This window comes from Vidua macroura, chromosome 33 (assembly GCF_024509145.1).
Source record: "Vidua macroura isolate BioBank_ID:100142 chromosome 33, ASM2450914v1, whole genome shotgun sequence".
NCBI classification, from domain to species: Eukaryota; Metazoa; Chordata; class Aves; order Passeriformes; family Viduidae; genus Vidua; species Vidua macroura.
In genome coordinates, this window is record NC_071603.1 from 852312 (window position 1) to 868991 (window position 16680).

The window sequence follows — 16680 nt, forward strand, 5'->3', positions numbered from 1 at the left end:
CTCAAGCCTCACTCGCGAATCACAACACGAGGAGGGCGGGGCCTGCGTCTCCCCGGCGACCAGGTAAGGCGGGAACCCCGCGGGAGGGCGTGGCCGGGGCGGGACGGAGGGCGGGGCTGCCCACAGCCAATGGGAGGCGGCGGCGTCGGGCCGGGGGCGGGGTCAAGGGTCAGGCCGGATTCAAGATGGCGGCGGCGCTGGGGCGGTGAGCGCGCGCCAGGGGCCCGACCCCCCCCCCCGACCCCCCCATGGGACCCCCCGGAGTCACCCCCGACCCCCCCCCACGGGACCCCCCCGCCCCAAAACCCCCCCCGGGCCCTCCCGGCCGGGCCTTGAGCGCCCGGGACCCCCCCAAGGCCTCGGGCCCGGGCTGCGGCCCCGACCCCCCCCCAGCCCCCCACACACCCCCGACCCCCCCCCAGCCCCTGTGGGACCCTCCCCCCCCCAAAAGGCCCCGGGACCCCCCCCGAATCTGCTCTGTGACCCCCCTATGTCCCCCCTTTCTGCCTCCGGGTGCGGGTTTGGGGGGTCCCGGTGCCCCCCCCCGCGGGTCTGGGGGTCCCTACCCCAGCTCTGACCCCCCCAGTGCCCCCCCGTGTCCCCCCCGTTGGTTTTTGGGGTCCCTGCCCCCCCCGATGCCACTGGGGGATCCGGGCCCCCCCCCGTTCTCACCTGAGGTATTTTTTGGGGGGCTCCCTGTGCCCCCCTCGGGGGTCCCTGTTGCCCCACCGGATGATTTTGGGTCTCCCTGGCCCCCCCTTCCCCTCTCTGCTGCCCCCCCAGATGGGGTCTGGGGGCTCTGGAGCCCCCCCCCGTGCCCACCTGAGGGGGGAATTCGGGGGGTCCCGGTGCCCCACGGTGGGTTTGGGGGGGGGGGTCTCCCGCTGGTTTTGGGGTTCCTCAGTGAGGTCTGGGGGGGGGGTCTCTGGCTGTTTTTGCAGTGCTGACCCCCCCAGGTGGGGTTTGGGGGGGGTCTCTGGGTGGTTTCGGGGTGCTCATCCCCCCCAGGTGGGTTCTGGAGGGGGTCTCCCCCTGTTTTGGGGTTCCCAGGTGGGTTTTGGGGGGTTTCCCCCTGTTTTGGGGTTCCCAGGTGGGGTTTGGGGGGGTTTCCCCCTGTTTTGGGGTTCCCAGGTGGGTTTGGGGGGGGTCTCCTGCTGTTTTTGGGGTTCTCAGGTGGGGTTTGGGGGGGTCTCCCCCCGTTTTTGGGGTGCTGACCCCCCCCGTGCCCCCCAGGTGGCCGCTGTGGCTGTCCCTGTGCCTCGGGGCCTCGCTCGCCGTCGACCGCGGCAACTTCAAGAGCTGCGAGCAGAGCGGCTTCTGCAGGTGTGGGCGGGGGGGGGGCACACCTGGGGAGGGGGGGGCGCGGCCCGGGGGGGTCACTCAGGGCCCGTGTCCCCCCCCCGTGCCCCCCCCCAGGCGGCAGCGGCGGATCCAGCCCGGGAACTCCCCGTACCGGGCGCTGCTGGAGTCGCTGGAGCTCGGCCCCGACGTGGCCAGGATCCAGCTGGTCAACGAGGCCACCCAGGTGAGGGGACAGCAGGGACACTGAGGGGTCACAGGGGGACAGCAGGGGTCACAGGGGTCACGGGATCCAGGTGGTCACCGGGGCCACCCAGGTGAGGGGACAGCAGGGACACTGAGGGGTCACAGGGGGACAGCAGGGGTCACAGGGGTCACGGGATCCAGCTGGTCACCGAGGCCACCCAGGTGAGGGGACAGCAGGGACACTGAGGGGTCACTGTGTCCCTGACCCCCACGTTCCCCAGCTGTCCAGGTGCCACCTGGCCGCTGTCCCAAGGTGCTGGTGACACTTTGGCCGTGTCCCTGTCCCACCTGCTCCAGGTGTGCGTGACCCCACACCTGCCCCGTGTCCCTCTGTCCCCCAGCGCTGCGGGGCTGGGTGACCCCCATGTGCCCCCCAGGTGCCCCCGGCCAGGTGTGGGTGACCCTGAGGCTGTCCAGGTGCCCCCCAGGTGGCCGTGTCCAGCTGTGGGTGTCCCAGGTGTCCCCGGTGTCGCTGTCCCTGTGCCCAGCTGCCCCAGGTGGCCGTGTCCCCGTGCCTAGCTGGCCTTGTCCTGTCCCCCTGTGCAGGTGTCACTGCTGTGGGAGGTGTGGGAACCCCCACGTGCCACTGTCCCTGTGTCCCCAGCCCCAGGTGCTGCTGTCCCCAGCCCCAGGTGCCACTATCCCCATGTCCCCAGCCCCAGGTGCCACTGTCCCCGTGTCCCCAGCCCCAGGTGCCATTGTCCCCGTGTCCCCAGGTGACACTGTCCCCTGCAGGTGCCACTGTCCCCGTGTCCCCAGCCCCAGGTGCCACTGTCCCCAGCCCCAGGTGACACTGTCCCCTGTAGGTGCCACTGTCCCCGTGTCCCCAGCCCCAGGTGCCACTGTCCCCGTGTCCCCAGCCCCAGGTGCTGCTGTCCCCAGCCCCAGGTGCCACTGTCCCCAGCCCCAGGTGCCACTGTCCCCTGCAGGTGCCACTGTCCCTGTGTCCCCAGCCCCAGGTGCCACTGTCCCCTGCAGGTGCCACTGTCCCCGTGTCCCCAGCCCCAGGTGCCACTGTCCCCCCCGCAGGTGCCGCTGCTGCTGGAGGTGTGGGGGCTCACCGGGAACGTGACGCGCCTGCGCATCCAGGAGCTGGCCCCGCTGCGACCCCGCTACCAGGTGCCCGACGTGCTGCTGGGGGAGCCACCTGCCGAGAGGTGAGGGGACACGGGGACACGGGGACATGGGGACACTGCCACCCATCCCCAATGGCTGCTGGGGGAGCCACCTGTGAGAGGTGAGGGGACAGGGGGACAGAGAGAACCCCTGATTGGTGCTGGGGGAGCCACCTGCTGACAGGTGAGGGGAAATGGGGACACAGGGACATGGGGACACTGCCACCTGTGAGAGGTGAGGGGACATGGGGATACTGCCGAGAGGTGAGGGGACAGGGGGGACACGGGGACATGAGGACGGAGAGAACCCCTGATTGCTGCTGGGGGAGCCACCTGCCAAGAAGCGAGGGGGACAGGGGACATGGGGACACAGGAGGGGGGTCACAGCCAGCCCTGACCGGTGAGGGGGCAGGGTGGGCACAGCCACCCCCTAGGGGATGGCCGCTGTCCCCAGGCTGTGACCCCGGCTCCGGGGTGCCCCGGGACGGTGACAGACGCCGCTGTCCCCAGGCTGGAGGTGACGGGCCGTGACGAGGGCACCCTGGAGCTGTCCCTGGGCCCCGGGGGCCACCGGCTGCTGGTGACGGAGCGGCCGTTCCGCCTGGACCTGCTGCGGCAGCGCGAGCTGCTCTGCAGCGTCAACGCCCGCGGCCTCCTCGTCTTCGAGCACCAGCGGCGCCGCCGGGACTCGTGAGTGACAAGAAACCCTCAAAAATCCTCAAAAAAACCCTCAAAAATCCTCAAAAAACCCTGAAAAACCTTCAAAATCCCCAATAAGACCCCCCAAAAAAACTCTCAGGAACCTTCAAAACCTCCAAAAAACCCTCAAAACTTAAAAAAAGAACCCTGAAAAAAAAAACAAAAAAGCCTCAGCAGTCTAACCCAAAAAAACTCTCAAAAAATGCTCAAAAAGCCCTAAAAAAAAAACCCCAACTCCCCCGCAGGGCGTTGGTTCCAGCGGGAGCGGGGCCGGCAGCGCTCGGGGTGGGGGTGGGGGGTGTCCCCCAAAGCACAGAGGGGGTCGGGGGTCGCCCCCCAGGCCGAGGGGGGGTCCCCCGCGGGCCGGGGGGGCCGCGCTGACTCTCTGTGTTTCTGTTTTGGTGCCCCCCACCCCCAGTCTGGCGGATAAAGTTAGTTCTGTGTGGGATAAGATCAAGAGCCTTTTCCGTAGGTAAATCCATGGAATCGCCGCCGTCTCTGCGCCCCCAAACCCCCCCCCCGGACCCCCCCTCTAAAACGGATCCCCCCCCCGGCACGGTGGGAGGGGGCAGGAGAAGCTGAGGGGCTTCAAATCCCCCCCAAAAATGGGGAGCAGGAGCAGCTTGGGGGGGGGTCGTTGTGGCCCCCAAAATTGGGGAGGGGGCTGGAGCAGCCAGGGGGGGTCTGTGCACCCCAAATTGAAGGGTGAGGTGCAGCTAGGGAGGGTCTGTGCACCCCAAAAATGAGGAGATCCCCTCCCCCACACCCCCCAGAGCAGGCAGGAGCAGATGGGGGGGGGTCCAGATCCCCCAAAATTCGGGGTCTTGGGGTGCTCCTTGTCCCTGTCGCCCCCCCCCGCCCCCCCCCCCCCTTTGGGGCACCCCAGGACCCCAAATTCCCACAGGGACCCCCCCAAGGACCCCGCGGGGCGAGGAGGGGGCGGCGCAGGAGGGGGCCCGAGGATGGCGCTGGCAGCACCCAGAGCGACAAGGTGACAAGGATGGGGGGGGGGGGGACACTGGGATGGGACACCCCAAATTAAACCCTCCCCCCTTTTTTGGGGAGGGGTCCCCCCATTCCTGACAGGATTTGTGTCCCCCCCCAGCCCGCGGAGCCGCCGGCAGAGCCCGAGGAGGAGCCGGGGGGCGTGGGAGGAGACGTTCAAGACGCACACGGACAGCAAGCCCTACGGTGGGGACAGCTGGGGACACTTGGGGACACTGGGGGGGACACGGTGGGACCCCTGTGATGTCCCCCCCACTCCCTGCAGGACCCACCTCGGTGGGGTTGGATTTCTCCCTGCCCGGATTCGAGCACGTGTACGGCATCCCCGAGCACGCTGAGAGCCTGCGGCTGCGCCCCACCGAGTGAGCGGGGACCTTGGGGACACCCCGGGGACACCACGGGGACCTTGGGGACACCCCGGGGACCTTGGGGTGACACAGAGACAGGGGGCAACACGGGGGGTGTGGGGGTACAGGAGCGAGATGAGGGGGATGGTGGCACTGAGGGGGGTGGTGTCACCGTGGGAGGACAGGAACGCTGTGGGGGTGACGGTGACAGTGACAGCAGCGGGGGTGGCAGCGAGAGCGACGCTGCGTGGGGGGGTGGCAGCGGTGGTGGCTTCATGGGGTGACAGTGACATCCTGGGGGTGTCCCTGACCCCATGGGGGGTGTCCCTGACTGTCCCCCATGTCCCCAAGGGGAGTGACCCAGAGCCTGTACACCCCTGGGGGGATGTCCCTGTCCTGCTGGCAGTGTCCCTGACTGTCCCCGGGGGTTGACCCAGAGACTGTAACACCCTGGGGGGATGTCCCTGTCCTGCTGGCAGTGTCCCAGATGTCCCCAGGGGTGCTGACCCAGAGCCTGTACACCCCTGGGGGGGTGTCCCTGTCCCCTGGCAGTGTCCCTGACTGTCCCCGTGTCCCCAGGGGGGGGTGACCCGTACCGCCTGTACAACCTGGACGTGTTCCAGTACGAGGTGTTCACGCCCATGGCTCTGTACGGCTCGGTGCCGCTGCTGCTCGCCCACCGGCCCCCGCCTCAGCCTCGGCCTCTTCTGGCTCAACGCCGCCGAGACCTGGGTGGACATCGGCTCCAACACGGCCGGGAAGGTCCGGCACGGGGGTCTGGGGGGGGTTGGGGGAGGTTTGAGGGGTCCTGGCTGGGTTTGGGGGAGGTTTGAGGGGGTTTGGGGGAGGTTTGGAGGGTCCTGGGTGGACATCGGCTCCAACACGGCCGGGAAGGTCCAGCACGGGGGTCTGGGGGGCGTTTGGGGGAGGTTTGGAGGGTCCTGGCTGGGTTTGGGGGAGGTTTGGGGGAGGTTTGGGGGGTCTGGCTGGGTTTGAGGGTTCCTGGGGGGCTCCAACACTGCTGGAAAGATCCAAGAGGGGGATCTGGGGGATTCTGGAGGGGAATTAGGGGGTCTGGGGTCTCTGAGGGGCCAAGACCAGGGTGGACCATCAGCTCTAACACTGCTGGGAAAGTCCGAGAGGGGGGCTTTGGGGTGGTTTTGGGGGTGTCTGGTTACTCCAGTGGGAATTTGGGGGTGCTGACCCTTTGTCCCACCCCCAGACCCTTTTTGGGAAGCTCCTGGATTACATGCAGGGGGGGGGGCGAGACCCCCCAGACCGAGGTGCGCTGGATGTCCGAGAGCGGCGTCATCGACGTGTTCCTGCTGCTGGGGCCGGGGCCCGCCGACGTCACTGCCCAGTACGGGGAGACTGACCGGTACGGACGGGCTGCTGGGGACACTGGGGACACTGGGGACACTGGGATGGGGACAGGGACACCACAACAGAGCCCTGACTGGTATGGGCTGCTGGGGACACTGGGGACACTGGGGACACTGGGGTGGGGACACTGGATGGGGGACAGGGACAGCAGTACAGAGCCCTGACTGGTACGGGCTGCTGGGGACACTGGGGACACTGGGATGGGGACAGGGACACCACAACAGAGCCCTGACTGGTATGGGCTGCTGGGGACACTGGGATGGGGACAGGGACACCACAACAGAGCCCTGATTGGTGTGGGCTGCTGGGGACACTGGGGACACTGGGATGGGGACAGCGGGATGGGGACAGGGACAGCAGTACAGAGCCCTGACCAGTATGGGGCATTGGGGACACTGGGATGGGGACAGGGACACCAGAACAGAGCCCTGACTGGTATGGGGCACTGGGGACACTGGGATGGGGACACTGGGATGGGGACACTGGGATGGGGACAGGGACAGCAGAATCCTGACTGGTACAGGACACTGGGGGCACTGTGAATTTTTCTCCTTCGGCCCCCATTCCCATTTTCAGGGGGATTTTTGGGGGGGATTTCTCAACTTTGATGTTGCCCAGTTTCTGTCTTTAGGGTTATTCTCAGAGGATTCCCACCCCATTCCCACTTTTAGGGTATTCTCAGAGGATTCCCACCCCATTCCCACTTTTAGGGTATTCTCAGAGGATTCCCACTTAGGGTAATTTCCAGGGCATTTCCACCTTACTCTCATTTTTGGGATTATTTCAGGGGATCTCTCCCATCTGGCTGTGCCCCAATGCCCGTTTTTAGGGCTGTTTTGGGGGATTTCACCCCTGTCCCTGCCCCGTGCCCGTTTTTAGGGCTGTTTTGGGGATTTCACCCCTGTCCCTGCCCCTTGCCCAGGCACGCAGGCGCTGCCCCCGCTGTTCTCCCTGGGCTACCACCAGAGCCGCTGGAATTACCAGGACGAGGCGGACGTGGAGGCCGTGGAGAGGGGATTCGAGGAGCACGAGCTGCCCCTGGACGTGCTCTGGCTGGACATCGAGCACCGCCGACGGCAAGCGCTACTTCACCTGGGGACCCCCGCCAAGTTCCCCAACCCCCGGGGCATGCTGGAGCGCCTGGCGGCCCGGAAACGCAGGGTGGGGACGGGATTGGGATCGGGAATGGGGTGGGATTGGGATTGGGATTGGGATGGGAGCAGGATTGGGAATGGGGTGGGATTGGGAATGGGACCCCACAGAATTCCCCAATCCATGGGGGATGCTGGAGCGCCTGGTGGCCCAGAAATGCGGGATGGGATTGGGATTGGGAATGGGAATGGGAGTGGGATCGTGCCAAATTCCACAATCCTCGGGGGATGCTGGAGCGCGTGGCGGCCCGGAAATAGAGAGTGGGATGGGAATGGGGTGGGATTGGGATTGAGACAGGATCCTGCAGAATTCCCAAAGCTCCTGGAGCAGCTGGCAGCCCAGAAATGCCAGGGTGGGGATGAGAGGGGGAATGGGATTGAGTTTGGGAGAAGGAACAGGAGCGGAATTGGGATTTGGTGTGGGTTTGGGGGTCGGTTGGGAATAGGAATGGGACTGGGGTGGGAAGTGGGGCTTGGGATGGATTGGAATGGGGATGGGATAGAGAATGGGGTCAGGAGCAGGGTGGGGGATAGGAAATGGAAAATGGGGTTGGAATCAGACCAGGAATGGCTGGACATTGGGGTTGGGATTAGGATCTGGAATGGAAATGGGAAAAATGGAAATGGGAAAATCACAAAGGCACTTTGAGATTATTCTGGGGTGGTTTTGTATCTGAGATCAGGATGGGGATGGGAATTTGGGAACGTTCTCTTGGCCACTGCCCCCCCCTGGACACTGCCCGGTGGTCACTCACCCCCTGGACACTGCCCCGGTGGTCACTCACCTGCTGGACACTGCCCAGTGGTCACTCACCCCCCTGGACACTGCCCTGTGGTCACTCACCTGCTGGACACTGCCCAGTGGTCACTTACCTGCTGGACACTGCCTGGTGGTCACTCACCCCCTGGACACTGCCCAGTGGTCACTCACCCGCTGGACACTGCCCAGTGGTCACTCACCTGCTGGACCCTGCCCCACAGATGGTCAGCATCGTGGACCCACACATCAAGGTGGACGGGGGGTACCGGGTGCACACGGAGCTGCGGGCGCGAGACCTCTACGTCAAAACCAAGGATGGCAATGACTACGAGGGCTGGTGCCTGGCCCGGTCAGTGGGGCTGGGGGGCATCTGGGGGGGTCCTCGAGGGGTTTTAGGGGATTTTGTGGGGGTTTTGGGGGCTCCTGAAGGGATTTTGGGGGGGGTCTCGGGGTGCTTGGGGAGTTCCACATCAAGACTGAGGATGGCAGCGGCTACAAAGGCTGGTGTTGGTCCAGTCAGTGGGGGCTGGGGGGGCGAATTTGGGGTGGTTTTGGGGTCTCCAGGGGGGTCACAAGCCCCCCCCCCGTGCCCCCCAGGCTCCTCGGCGTACCCCGACTTCACGAACCCCGAGATGCGCGAGTGGTGGGCGAACATGTTTGCCTTCGACCAGTACGAGGTGGGGCACCCCCCAAAATCTCTGTCAGACCCCCCCCAAATTTCTGTCAGACCCCCCCCAGAGCCCCTCCTCAGAGCTTTCCCAGGACCCTGGGACCCTCCCCAAATTCCCCCTCTTCGCCCCTTTTCCCCCTTGCAGCATCTTCCCCTTGGAGAATCCCCCTGTCTTTTTAGGGGGGATTTTGGGGAACCCCCTGGCACTTGTAGAGTCCCTCTCATATTTTTGGGGTTTCCCTGCTGTTTTTTTGGGCTTTTCCTGAGCCTCAAGCCCTCCCTAGTTTCAGAGAATCCCCACAAATCCCTCCAACACCCCTTTCTCCCTCATACCCTTTTCCCTCAGTGCCTTTTTGGAGACCCCACCTTGGCTTTCCGCCCCGATTTTGTGGATCCCCTGGGAGGGTTTTAGAACCCCCTCCCATATTTTTGGGGTTCCCCCCCGCTGATTTGGGGCTCCCCCAGGGCTCCACGGAGGCGCTGTTCACGTGGAACGACATGAACGAGCCGTCGGTGTTCAGCGGCCCCGAGGTGACGATGCACAAGGACGCGCGGCACTTCGGGGGCTGGGAGCACCGCGAGCTGCACAACATCTACGGGCTCTACGTGGTGAGACCCCCCCCCAAAAACCCCCCTGGGGACACCCCCAAAACCCCACAGGGACCCCAGGAAAAACCCTGATCTCCCAGAGCCACCCAAACCCCTCAGCAACCCCCACTAAAGCTTGGGCATTTGGGGCCTGGGAGCATCTGTGGGCTCTGTATGGTGGGACCCCCCCCCAAATCCCCTGGGAGACCCTAAAATCCTCACAGGGACACCCCCAAAACTTCTGAAGCACCCCCAAAAAATTCCAACCTCCCAGAGCACCCCAAACCCCTTTAGGACTCTCTCTCACCCCTTTGGGCCCCTCCAGTTTGCCATTCATTTCCCCCCAAATCCCTCTAGGGCCCCCCAAACTCCTCCAGGTGCCCCCAAACCCCTTTTAGGCTCCCCCAACCCCCCTTTAGAACCCTCCAAACCCTTTTTAGTTCCCTCCAAACCCCCCTTTAGGGCCCCTCAAACCCCTCTAGGACCCCCCAGAACTGTTCTAGACCCCCACAAACCCCTTTTAGGCCCCCCCAAACCCCCTTTAGGACCCCCCAAACCCCTTTAGCCCCCTTTGGGGTCGGGTTTGGGGTGGGGTTTGGGGTGGCTGACCCTGTTTTCCCCCCGTTGCCAGCACAAGGCCACGGCCGAGGGGCTGATCCGGCGCTCGGGCGAGGCGGCTCCGGCCCTTCGTGCTCAGCCGCGCTTTTCTTCGCCGGCTCCCAGCGCTACGGTGAGGCCTGGGGGGAAATCCCGGGATTTTGGGCAAATCCTGGAATTGGGGGGTGGTCAGGATGGAGGGGAACCCCCCCCCCCTGACCCCCACAAACCCCCCAGGTGCGGTTTGGACCGGGGACAACACGGCCGACTGGGAGCACCTGCGGATCTCCATCCCCATGTGCCTGAGCTTCGGGCTGGCCGGGCTGGCCTTCTGCGGGGGTGAGCCAAACTGGGAGTACTGGGAGTACTGGGAATGCTGGGATTTGGGTCAGGGATTGGGTTATGGGGTCAGGGATTGGAGATGGGGTCAGGGGTCTCCATCCATCCCCATGTGCCTGAGCTTTGGGCTGGCCGGGCTGGTGTTCAGAGGGAGAGCCAAACTGGGAGTACTGGGAATGCTGGACTGGGGTCAGGGGTTGGGATATGGGATGGGGAATGGGATCGGAGCTGGGATCTGGAATGGGAATGGAACCAAGGCTGGGATCAGGATCAGAAGGGGGTTTGGGACCAGGACTAGGATTGGGATCTGGATCAGGTCCAGGATCTAGGATCAGAGCTGGGACAGGGGTTCGGAATGGGATCAGGGCTGGGGCCAGGATTGGGATTAGGACCAGGATCTGGGCTCAGGGCTGGGACCGAGACCAGGACTGGGACCAGGACCAGGATCTGGAACCAGGACCAGGACTGGGATCAGGACCATGACCAGGGTTAGGATCAGGGCTGGGATTGGGGCTGGGATCAGGACCAGGATCTGGAACCAGGACCAGGACTGGGATCAGGACCATGACCAGGGTTAGGATCAGGGCTGGGATTGGGGCTGGGATCAGGACCAGGATCTGGAACCAGGACCAGGACTGGGATCAGGACCAGGATTGGAATCAGGGACCATGACCAGGACTGGGATCAGGGCCAGCACCGGGATGTGGGACCAGGAGCAGGCTCAGGATCCGGGCTCACCCGCCACCCCCCCGCGCCGTTGGCAGCGGACGTGGGCGGCTTTTTTCCAGAACCCGGGCCCGGAGCTGCAGGTGCGCTGGGTACCAGGCCGGGGGCGTTCCAGCCCTTCTTCCGCGCCCACGCCCCACCTGGACACGGCGCGGCGCGAGCCGTGGCTGCTGAGCCCCCGAGCACCTGGCGCTGGTCAGGGCCCGCGCTGCGGCGCCGCTACGCCCTGCTCCCGACGTGGTACACGGCCTTCTACCACTGCCACCGCCAGGGCATCCCCGTCATGAGGTGTGCCACCCCCAAAACAACCCCAAATCCACCTCAAAAACCCCAAATCCACCCCCAATCCACCCCAAAAACCCCAAATCCACCCCAAAACCCCACCTGAGATACAGCAAATCCTACCTGAGATAACCCCAAAGCCCCCTGCTCCCAATCTGGTACACGGCCTTCTACCACTGCCACCCGCCAGGGCATCCCCGTCATGAGGTGTGCCACCCCAAAAACCCCAAATCCACCCCAAAAACCCACCTGAGATACAGCAAATCCTACCTGAGATAACCCCAAAGCCCCCTGCTCCCGACGTACACAGCCTTCTAGCACTTCCACCGCCAGGGCATCCCCGTCATGAGGTGTGCCACCCCCAAAAACCCCAAATCCACCCCAAAAACCCACCTGAGATACAGCAAATCCTACCTGAGATAACCCCAAAGCCCCCTGCTCCCGACGTACACAGCCTTCTAGCACTTCCACCGCCAGGGCATTCCTGTAATGAGGTGTGCCACCCCAAAAACCCCAAATCCACCCCAAAAACCCACCTGAGATACAGCAAATCCTACCTGAGATAACCCCAAACCCCCCTGATCCCGACGTGGTACACGGCCTTCTAGCACTGCCACCAACAGGGAATCCCTGTCATGAGGTGTGCCCCCCCAAAAAACCCCAAATCCATCCTGAAAATCTACCTGGGTCACTCTAAATCCATCCAGGATAACCCCAGATTGCCTGAACCCAAACCTCTGACCCCAAACCCCCCCCCGTCCTAAACCCCTGCCTTCAAACCCCCCTGACCCCAAACCCCCAAAACGCCCCCAGACCCCAAATCCCCCTGATCCCAAACCCCCAAAACACCCCTAGACCCCTGACCCCAAACCCCGCTGTCCCCCCAGGCCCCTGTGGATGGAATTCCCGGATGACCCCCCACACCTTCGCCATGGATGACCAGTACCTGCTCGGTGAGGGGGAGTCCCTGACCCTTTTTAGGGTCCCCTGACTCCCTTTCTGGGGTCCCTGACCCCGTTTAGGATCCCTTTTGGGGTCATTTTTGGGCTTTTCCCCTTGCTGACCCCTGTCCCCCAGACCGGTGCTCCTGGTGCACCCCGTGACGGAGCCGGGCGCCCATGGGGTCAACGTGTACCTGCCTGGGGAGGGAGAGGTGAGTGAGGGCTTTTGGGGTGATTTTTAGGGTTTTCTTGGGGTGCAGGACCCCCGTGAACCCTAAATTTCTCCCCCAGGTCTGGTACAATGACGAGACCCACGAGCAGCACCGGGCGCCCCAGACCCTCTATGTGCCCGTCACCCTCAGCACCGTGGGTTTTTGGGGGGGCTCAGGGGGTTTGGGGGGATGCTGGGACCCCAAAACCCCCATGAGACCCTAAAACTCCCCTTGGAACCCCCAAAATTCCCCCTGGACACCCCAAAATCCTCCCCTGATCCCTCTGTTCCCGCATGGGGAGTGGTGCCCGTCACCCTCAGCACCGTGGGTTGTTTTGGGGGGGCTCAAGGGGTTTGGGGAGGGGGTTGGGACTCTAAAAACCTCCCTGGAGACCCCAGAACTTCCATGACGACCCCAAAATCCCCTTGGAGACCCCAAAAACCTCTTGGATTCCCCTGTGTTCCGATGCGGGGTGGGGGGGGGGGGGGCAGGGATAGTGACCAAAATAATCTCAAGCACTGGGGGTGACCTGGGCAATTTGGGGGTTTTTCTGGGCGGGGTTTGGGGGGATTTGGGTTTTTTTTTTTATGGGGTTTTTGGGGTGCTGACCCCCCCCGTGCCCCCCAGATCCCGGTGTTCCAGCGGGGGGGGGACGGTGATCCCACGCCAGGACCGGCCTCGCCGCTCCACCGAGGCCATGAGGGGCGACCCCTTCACCCTCTACGTGGCCCTGAGCCCCCAGGTGAGTGTAGGGACCCCAAAAACCCCCCACCAGGAACCCCTAAACCCCCCCAGACCCCTCCCAGGTGAGTGTAGGGACCCCAAAACCCCCAGCAGGAACCCCAAAACCTCCCCAGACCCCTCCCAGGTGAGTGTAGGGACCCCAAAACCCCCAGCAGGAACCCCAAAACCTCCCCAGACCCCTTCCAGGTAAGTACAGGGACCCCCAAAACCCCCCAAACCCCTCCCAGGTGAGTGCAGGGACCCCAAATCTCCCCCAGGGACCCCAAAAACTCTCCCTGTGACTCCCAAAAACTCTCTGAGGCACCTCCAGACCCCTCCTTTGCCCCCCAAATCCCCCTTGGGACCCCCCCAAACCCCCTTTTATCTCCCAGGGCACGGCGCAGGGGGATCTGTACCTGGATGATGGGGTCAGCTTCGACTACGCCACCAAAAATGCATTCCTGCACCGGCACTTCCACTTTGCCAATGGCACACTCACCTCCAGGTACCCAAAATATCCCAAAAATAGCCCAAAATATCCTAAAGTATTCCAAAATCCCCGCTTGAAACAGCCCCAGGGTAACCTGACTGGCAGGTACCCAAAAATCCCCTAAAAATACCCTAAAATGGCTCCAAAACTGCCCCAAAAAAACCTCCCAGGCAGGTACCCAAAACACCCTAAAAGCAAAGGGGAAAAAGCGGGGAAAATGTGAGGGGAAAAAGGGAAATCTGAGGGGAGGAAAAGGCGGGAAACGTGAGGGGGGGAAAAAGGGCGGGAAACGTGAGGGGGGAAAAAGGGCGGGAAACGTGAGGGGGGGGGGAAAAAGGGCGGGAAACCTGAGGGGGGGAAAAAGGGCGGGAAACCTGAGGGGACAAAAAGGGCGGGAAACGTGAGGGAAAAAAACAGCCCAAAAATACCCCCAAATACTGAAAAATACCCCTCAAATCCACTCCAAAATAACCCCTAGGAACCCTCCTGGTCAGGTACCCAAAAATGGTCCTAAAATACTCCCAAATGAGCCCAAAAATACCCCCAAAACAGCCCCAGGCACCCTCACAGCCGGGTACAGAAAAATACCCTAAAAATACTCCCGAACTCACCCCAAGCACCTCCCAGGAACCTTTATGGCCAGGTACCCAAAACAGCCCCAAAATACCCCCAAAAATACCCCCAGGACATCCCCAAACCCCCGTTTCTCATGGGCCCTGTCTGTGATGGGGTTGAGGGACCAGGGGAGATTTTTGGGGGATTTTTGGGGGGCTGTGACCCCCCCTGTGACCCCTCTGTGCCCCCAGCTCCGCTGACCCCCGCGGGTCCATGTCCAGCCCGGCCTGGCTGGAGCGAGTGGTCATCCTGGGGGTGGGGCGGCCAGAGAGCGCCCTGCTGACCACCCCACGGTGAGGGGGATTTTGGGGGGATTTTGGGGGGGGTTTTGGGGGGGTTTTGGGGTTTTAGGGTGGGTTTTGGGGCGTTTTGGAGGGGTCATCCTGGGGGGTGGGGTGGCCGGAGAGCGCCTGGCTCAGGATGGACAATGAGGGGGGTCCGGGGGAGCGGGGAGGGATTTTGGGGATCCTGAGGAGATTTTGGGGTTTTCTTGAGGGATTTTTGGGGTCCTTGAGGGAGGATTTGGGATTTCTGAGGGGTATTTTGTTGTCCTTGAGAGAATTTTAGAGTTTCTGAGGGGAATTTGGAGTCTTTGAAGGAGGATTTGAGATTCCTAAGGGAAATTTTGTTGTCCTTGAGAGAATTTTGGGGTTTCTGAGGGGAATTTGGGGTCCCTGAGAGGAATTCAGGGTCCCTCACAGAGAATTTGGGGTCCCTGAGGGGAATTTGGGGATTCTGAGGGGAATTTGGGGTCCCTGAGGGGAATTTGGGGTTTCTGAGGAGAATTTGGGGTCCCTAAGGGGAATTTGGGGTCTCTGAGGGGAATTTGGGGTCCCTGAGGGGAATCCAGGGTCCCTCACAGAGAATTTGGGGTTTCTGAGGAGCATTTTTTGTTCTTGATGGGTTCACGGGCTGCGTGAGCTGGACTTTTAGGATTTCTGTGTTCCTGATGGCTTTTTGGGGTCCCTGACCCCGAGTTTGGGATCCCTGAGCCCGAATTTCGTGTCCCCATCCCCAGACGGATCCCAGAGCTCGCTGCATTTCCAGCACGACCCCGAGCGCTCGGTGCTGACCCTGCGGCGCCCGGGGGTCCCCATCGGGGCCGACTGGAGCATCTCCCTGCGATAATGGACGGGGGGGGGCCCCCGGACCAACCCCCCCAAATCCCCCCGAACCCCCCCGGGCCCCCCCAGAGCCCCCAGAAAACCTCAAATCCCTCCCCCCCCAAAAAAACCCCCGGCGGCCGCCGCTGTTTGAGGAGCCCAGAATTGGGGGTGGGGGGGGGGGTTGAGTCCCCCAGGATGAGGGGTGAGCCCCCCCCCCGAAAATGAGGATTGAGCCCCCCCCAAATTAGGGGTTGAGCCCCCCCCCCCAAAATGAGGATTGAGCCCCCCCCAAATGAGGGGTCAGACCTGGCCCAAATAAGGGGTGAGACCACCCCCAAATCAGGGCTTGAGCCCCTCCCCTCCCCCCCATTTTACCCCAAATTTGGGGGAGTTTGGGGTCTCTGAGCCCCCAAATTTTGAGGTTGGGGTGTGACTGTGCCCCCCCCCCCCAAATTAGGAGGGTTAGGAGGGGTCTGAAACCCCCTAAATTGGGGGTTTCCCCCCCACATTTGGGTGGGGGTCGTGTCGAGGAGGAGTTGGGGACCAAAGCTCTGCGTGCGCCCCCCTCCCCCTTTTGTCTGCCCCTCCCCCAGCCCCGGGAGGGTCCCAAGGGGGGTTTGGGGACCCCCTCCCCCCTTCTTTGGGGGGGGCAGCGCCGGGTCCCCCCCCTGCTGCAAGGGGGGGTTGGGAGGGGGGGGGAAGAAGCGCGGCGCCGCGCGGAGTTTTGATAAAACACGAAATAAAACCAAATAAAAAACGGGAATTTGGGGAATTTTGGGAATCCCGAACGGGGGGTGGGGGGGAAGTCGGAACCTTTCTTGCCGCGGGAGGCGGGGGGGGGGGGAACATTGGGAGGGCGGACCGGAAGCGGACGTCAGACCGGAAGTGCTGCCCCACCGGAGTCTCCGCGCCCCCGAGCGCTGCCCCGCCCCCCCCCCCCCCCCCCCCTCCCGGGACCCCCGACCCCTCCTCAGGGACCCCCGGCAGGGCCAGGAACCCCCCGGACACCCCCCGAGGCCGGGCCGGCAGCAGCGCCCACGTCCGCACCGGGAGTGAACGGGGACTGGGAGCACTGGGGGGGGGCAACTGGGAGCACTGGGAAGAGCCGCTGAAGACCCCCGGGGGGGGAGGATGTGAAAGCGGGACCCCCCCCCAGGACCCCCCGGGACCCCCCCGCGATGCGGCTCCGGCTCAGGAACGTTTTCCTCGTTTATTTCGTGGTGTCGCTCGTGGGGCTCTTCTGCGCCCTGCGTGAGCTCGGTGAGAGCCGGGGGGGGGGGGTCTAGGGGCGATTTGGGGGATTTGGGGAGCTCTGGGGGGGATTTGGGGGGCTCTGAGGGGGACCTGGGGGGCTCTGAGGGGGATTTGGGAGGATTTGGGGAGCTC

The 16680-nt window shown here is 63.7% G+C and overlaps 1 protein-coding gene across 1 annotated transcript; it reads left to right on the forward strand.

The window, feature by feature from the left end:
• The first annotated feature begins 81 nt into the window (after positions 1-81).
• On the forward strand, positions 82-16066 carry GANAB (glucosidase II alpha subunit). Its single transcript, XM_054001924.1, is given in 41 exon segments — positions 82-205; positions 1234-1323; positions 1417-1525; positions 2575-2702; positions 3171-3350; positions 3778-3831; positions 4264-4288; positions 4291-4350; positions 4465-4500; positions 4502-4550; positions 4630-4726; positions 5292-5394; positions 5396-5473; positions 5934-5966; positions 5968-6075; positions 6077-6089; positions 7017-7162; positions 7164-7190; positions 7193-7255; positions 8227-8383; positions 8603-8682; positions 9141-9284; positions 9895-9933; positions 9935-9967; positions 9969-9993; positions 10098-10199; positions 10964-10977; positions 10979-11020; positions 11023-11061; positions 11063-11098; positions 11100-11129; positions 11131-11213; positions 12095-12122; positions 12124-12170; positions 12285-12360; positions 12440-12514; positions 12988-13005; positions 13007-13102; positions 13476-13588; positions 14380-14481; positions 15181-16066. Coding segments are annotated over 41 exon segments (2934 nt in total). The 5' UTR covers positions 82-185; the 3' UTR covers positions 15317-16066.
• The last annotated feature ends 614 nt before the right edge of the window (positions 16067-16680 follow it).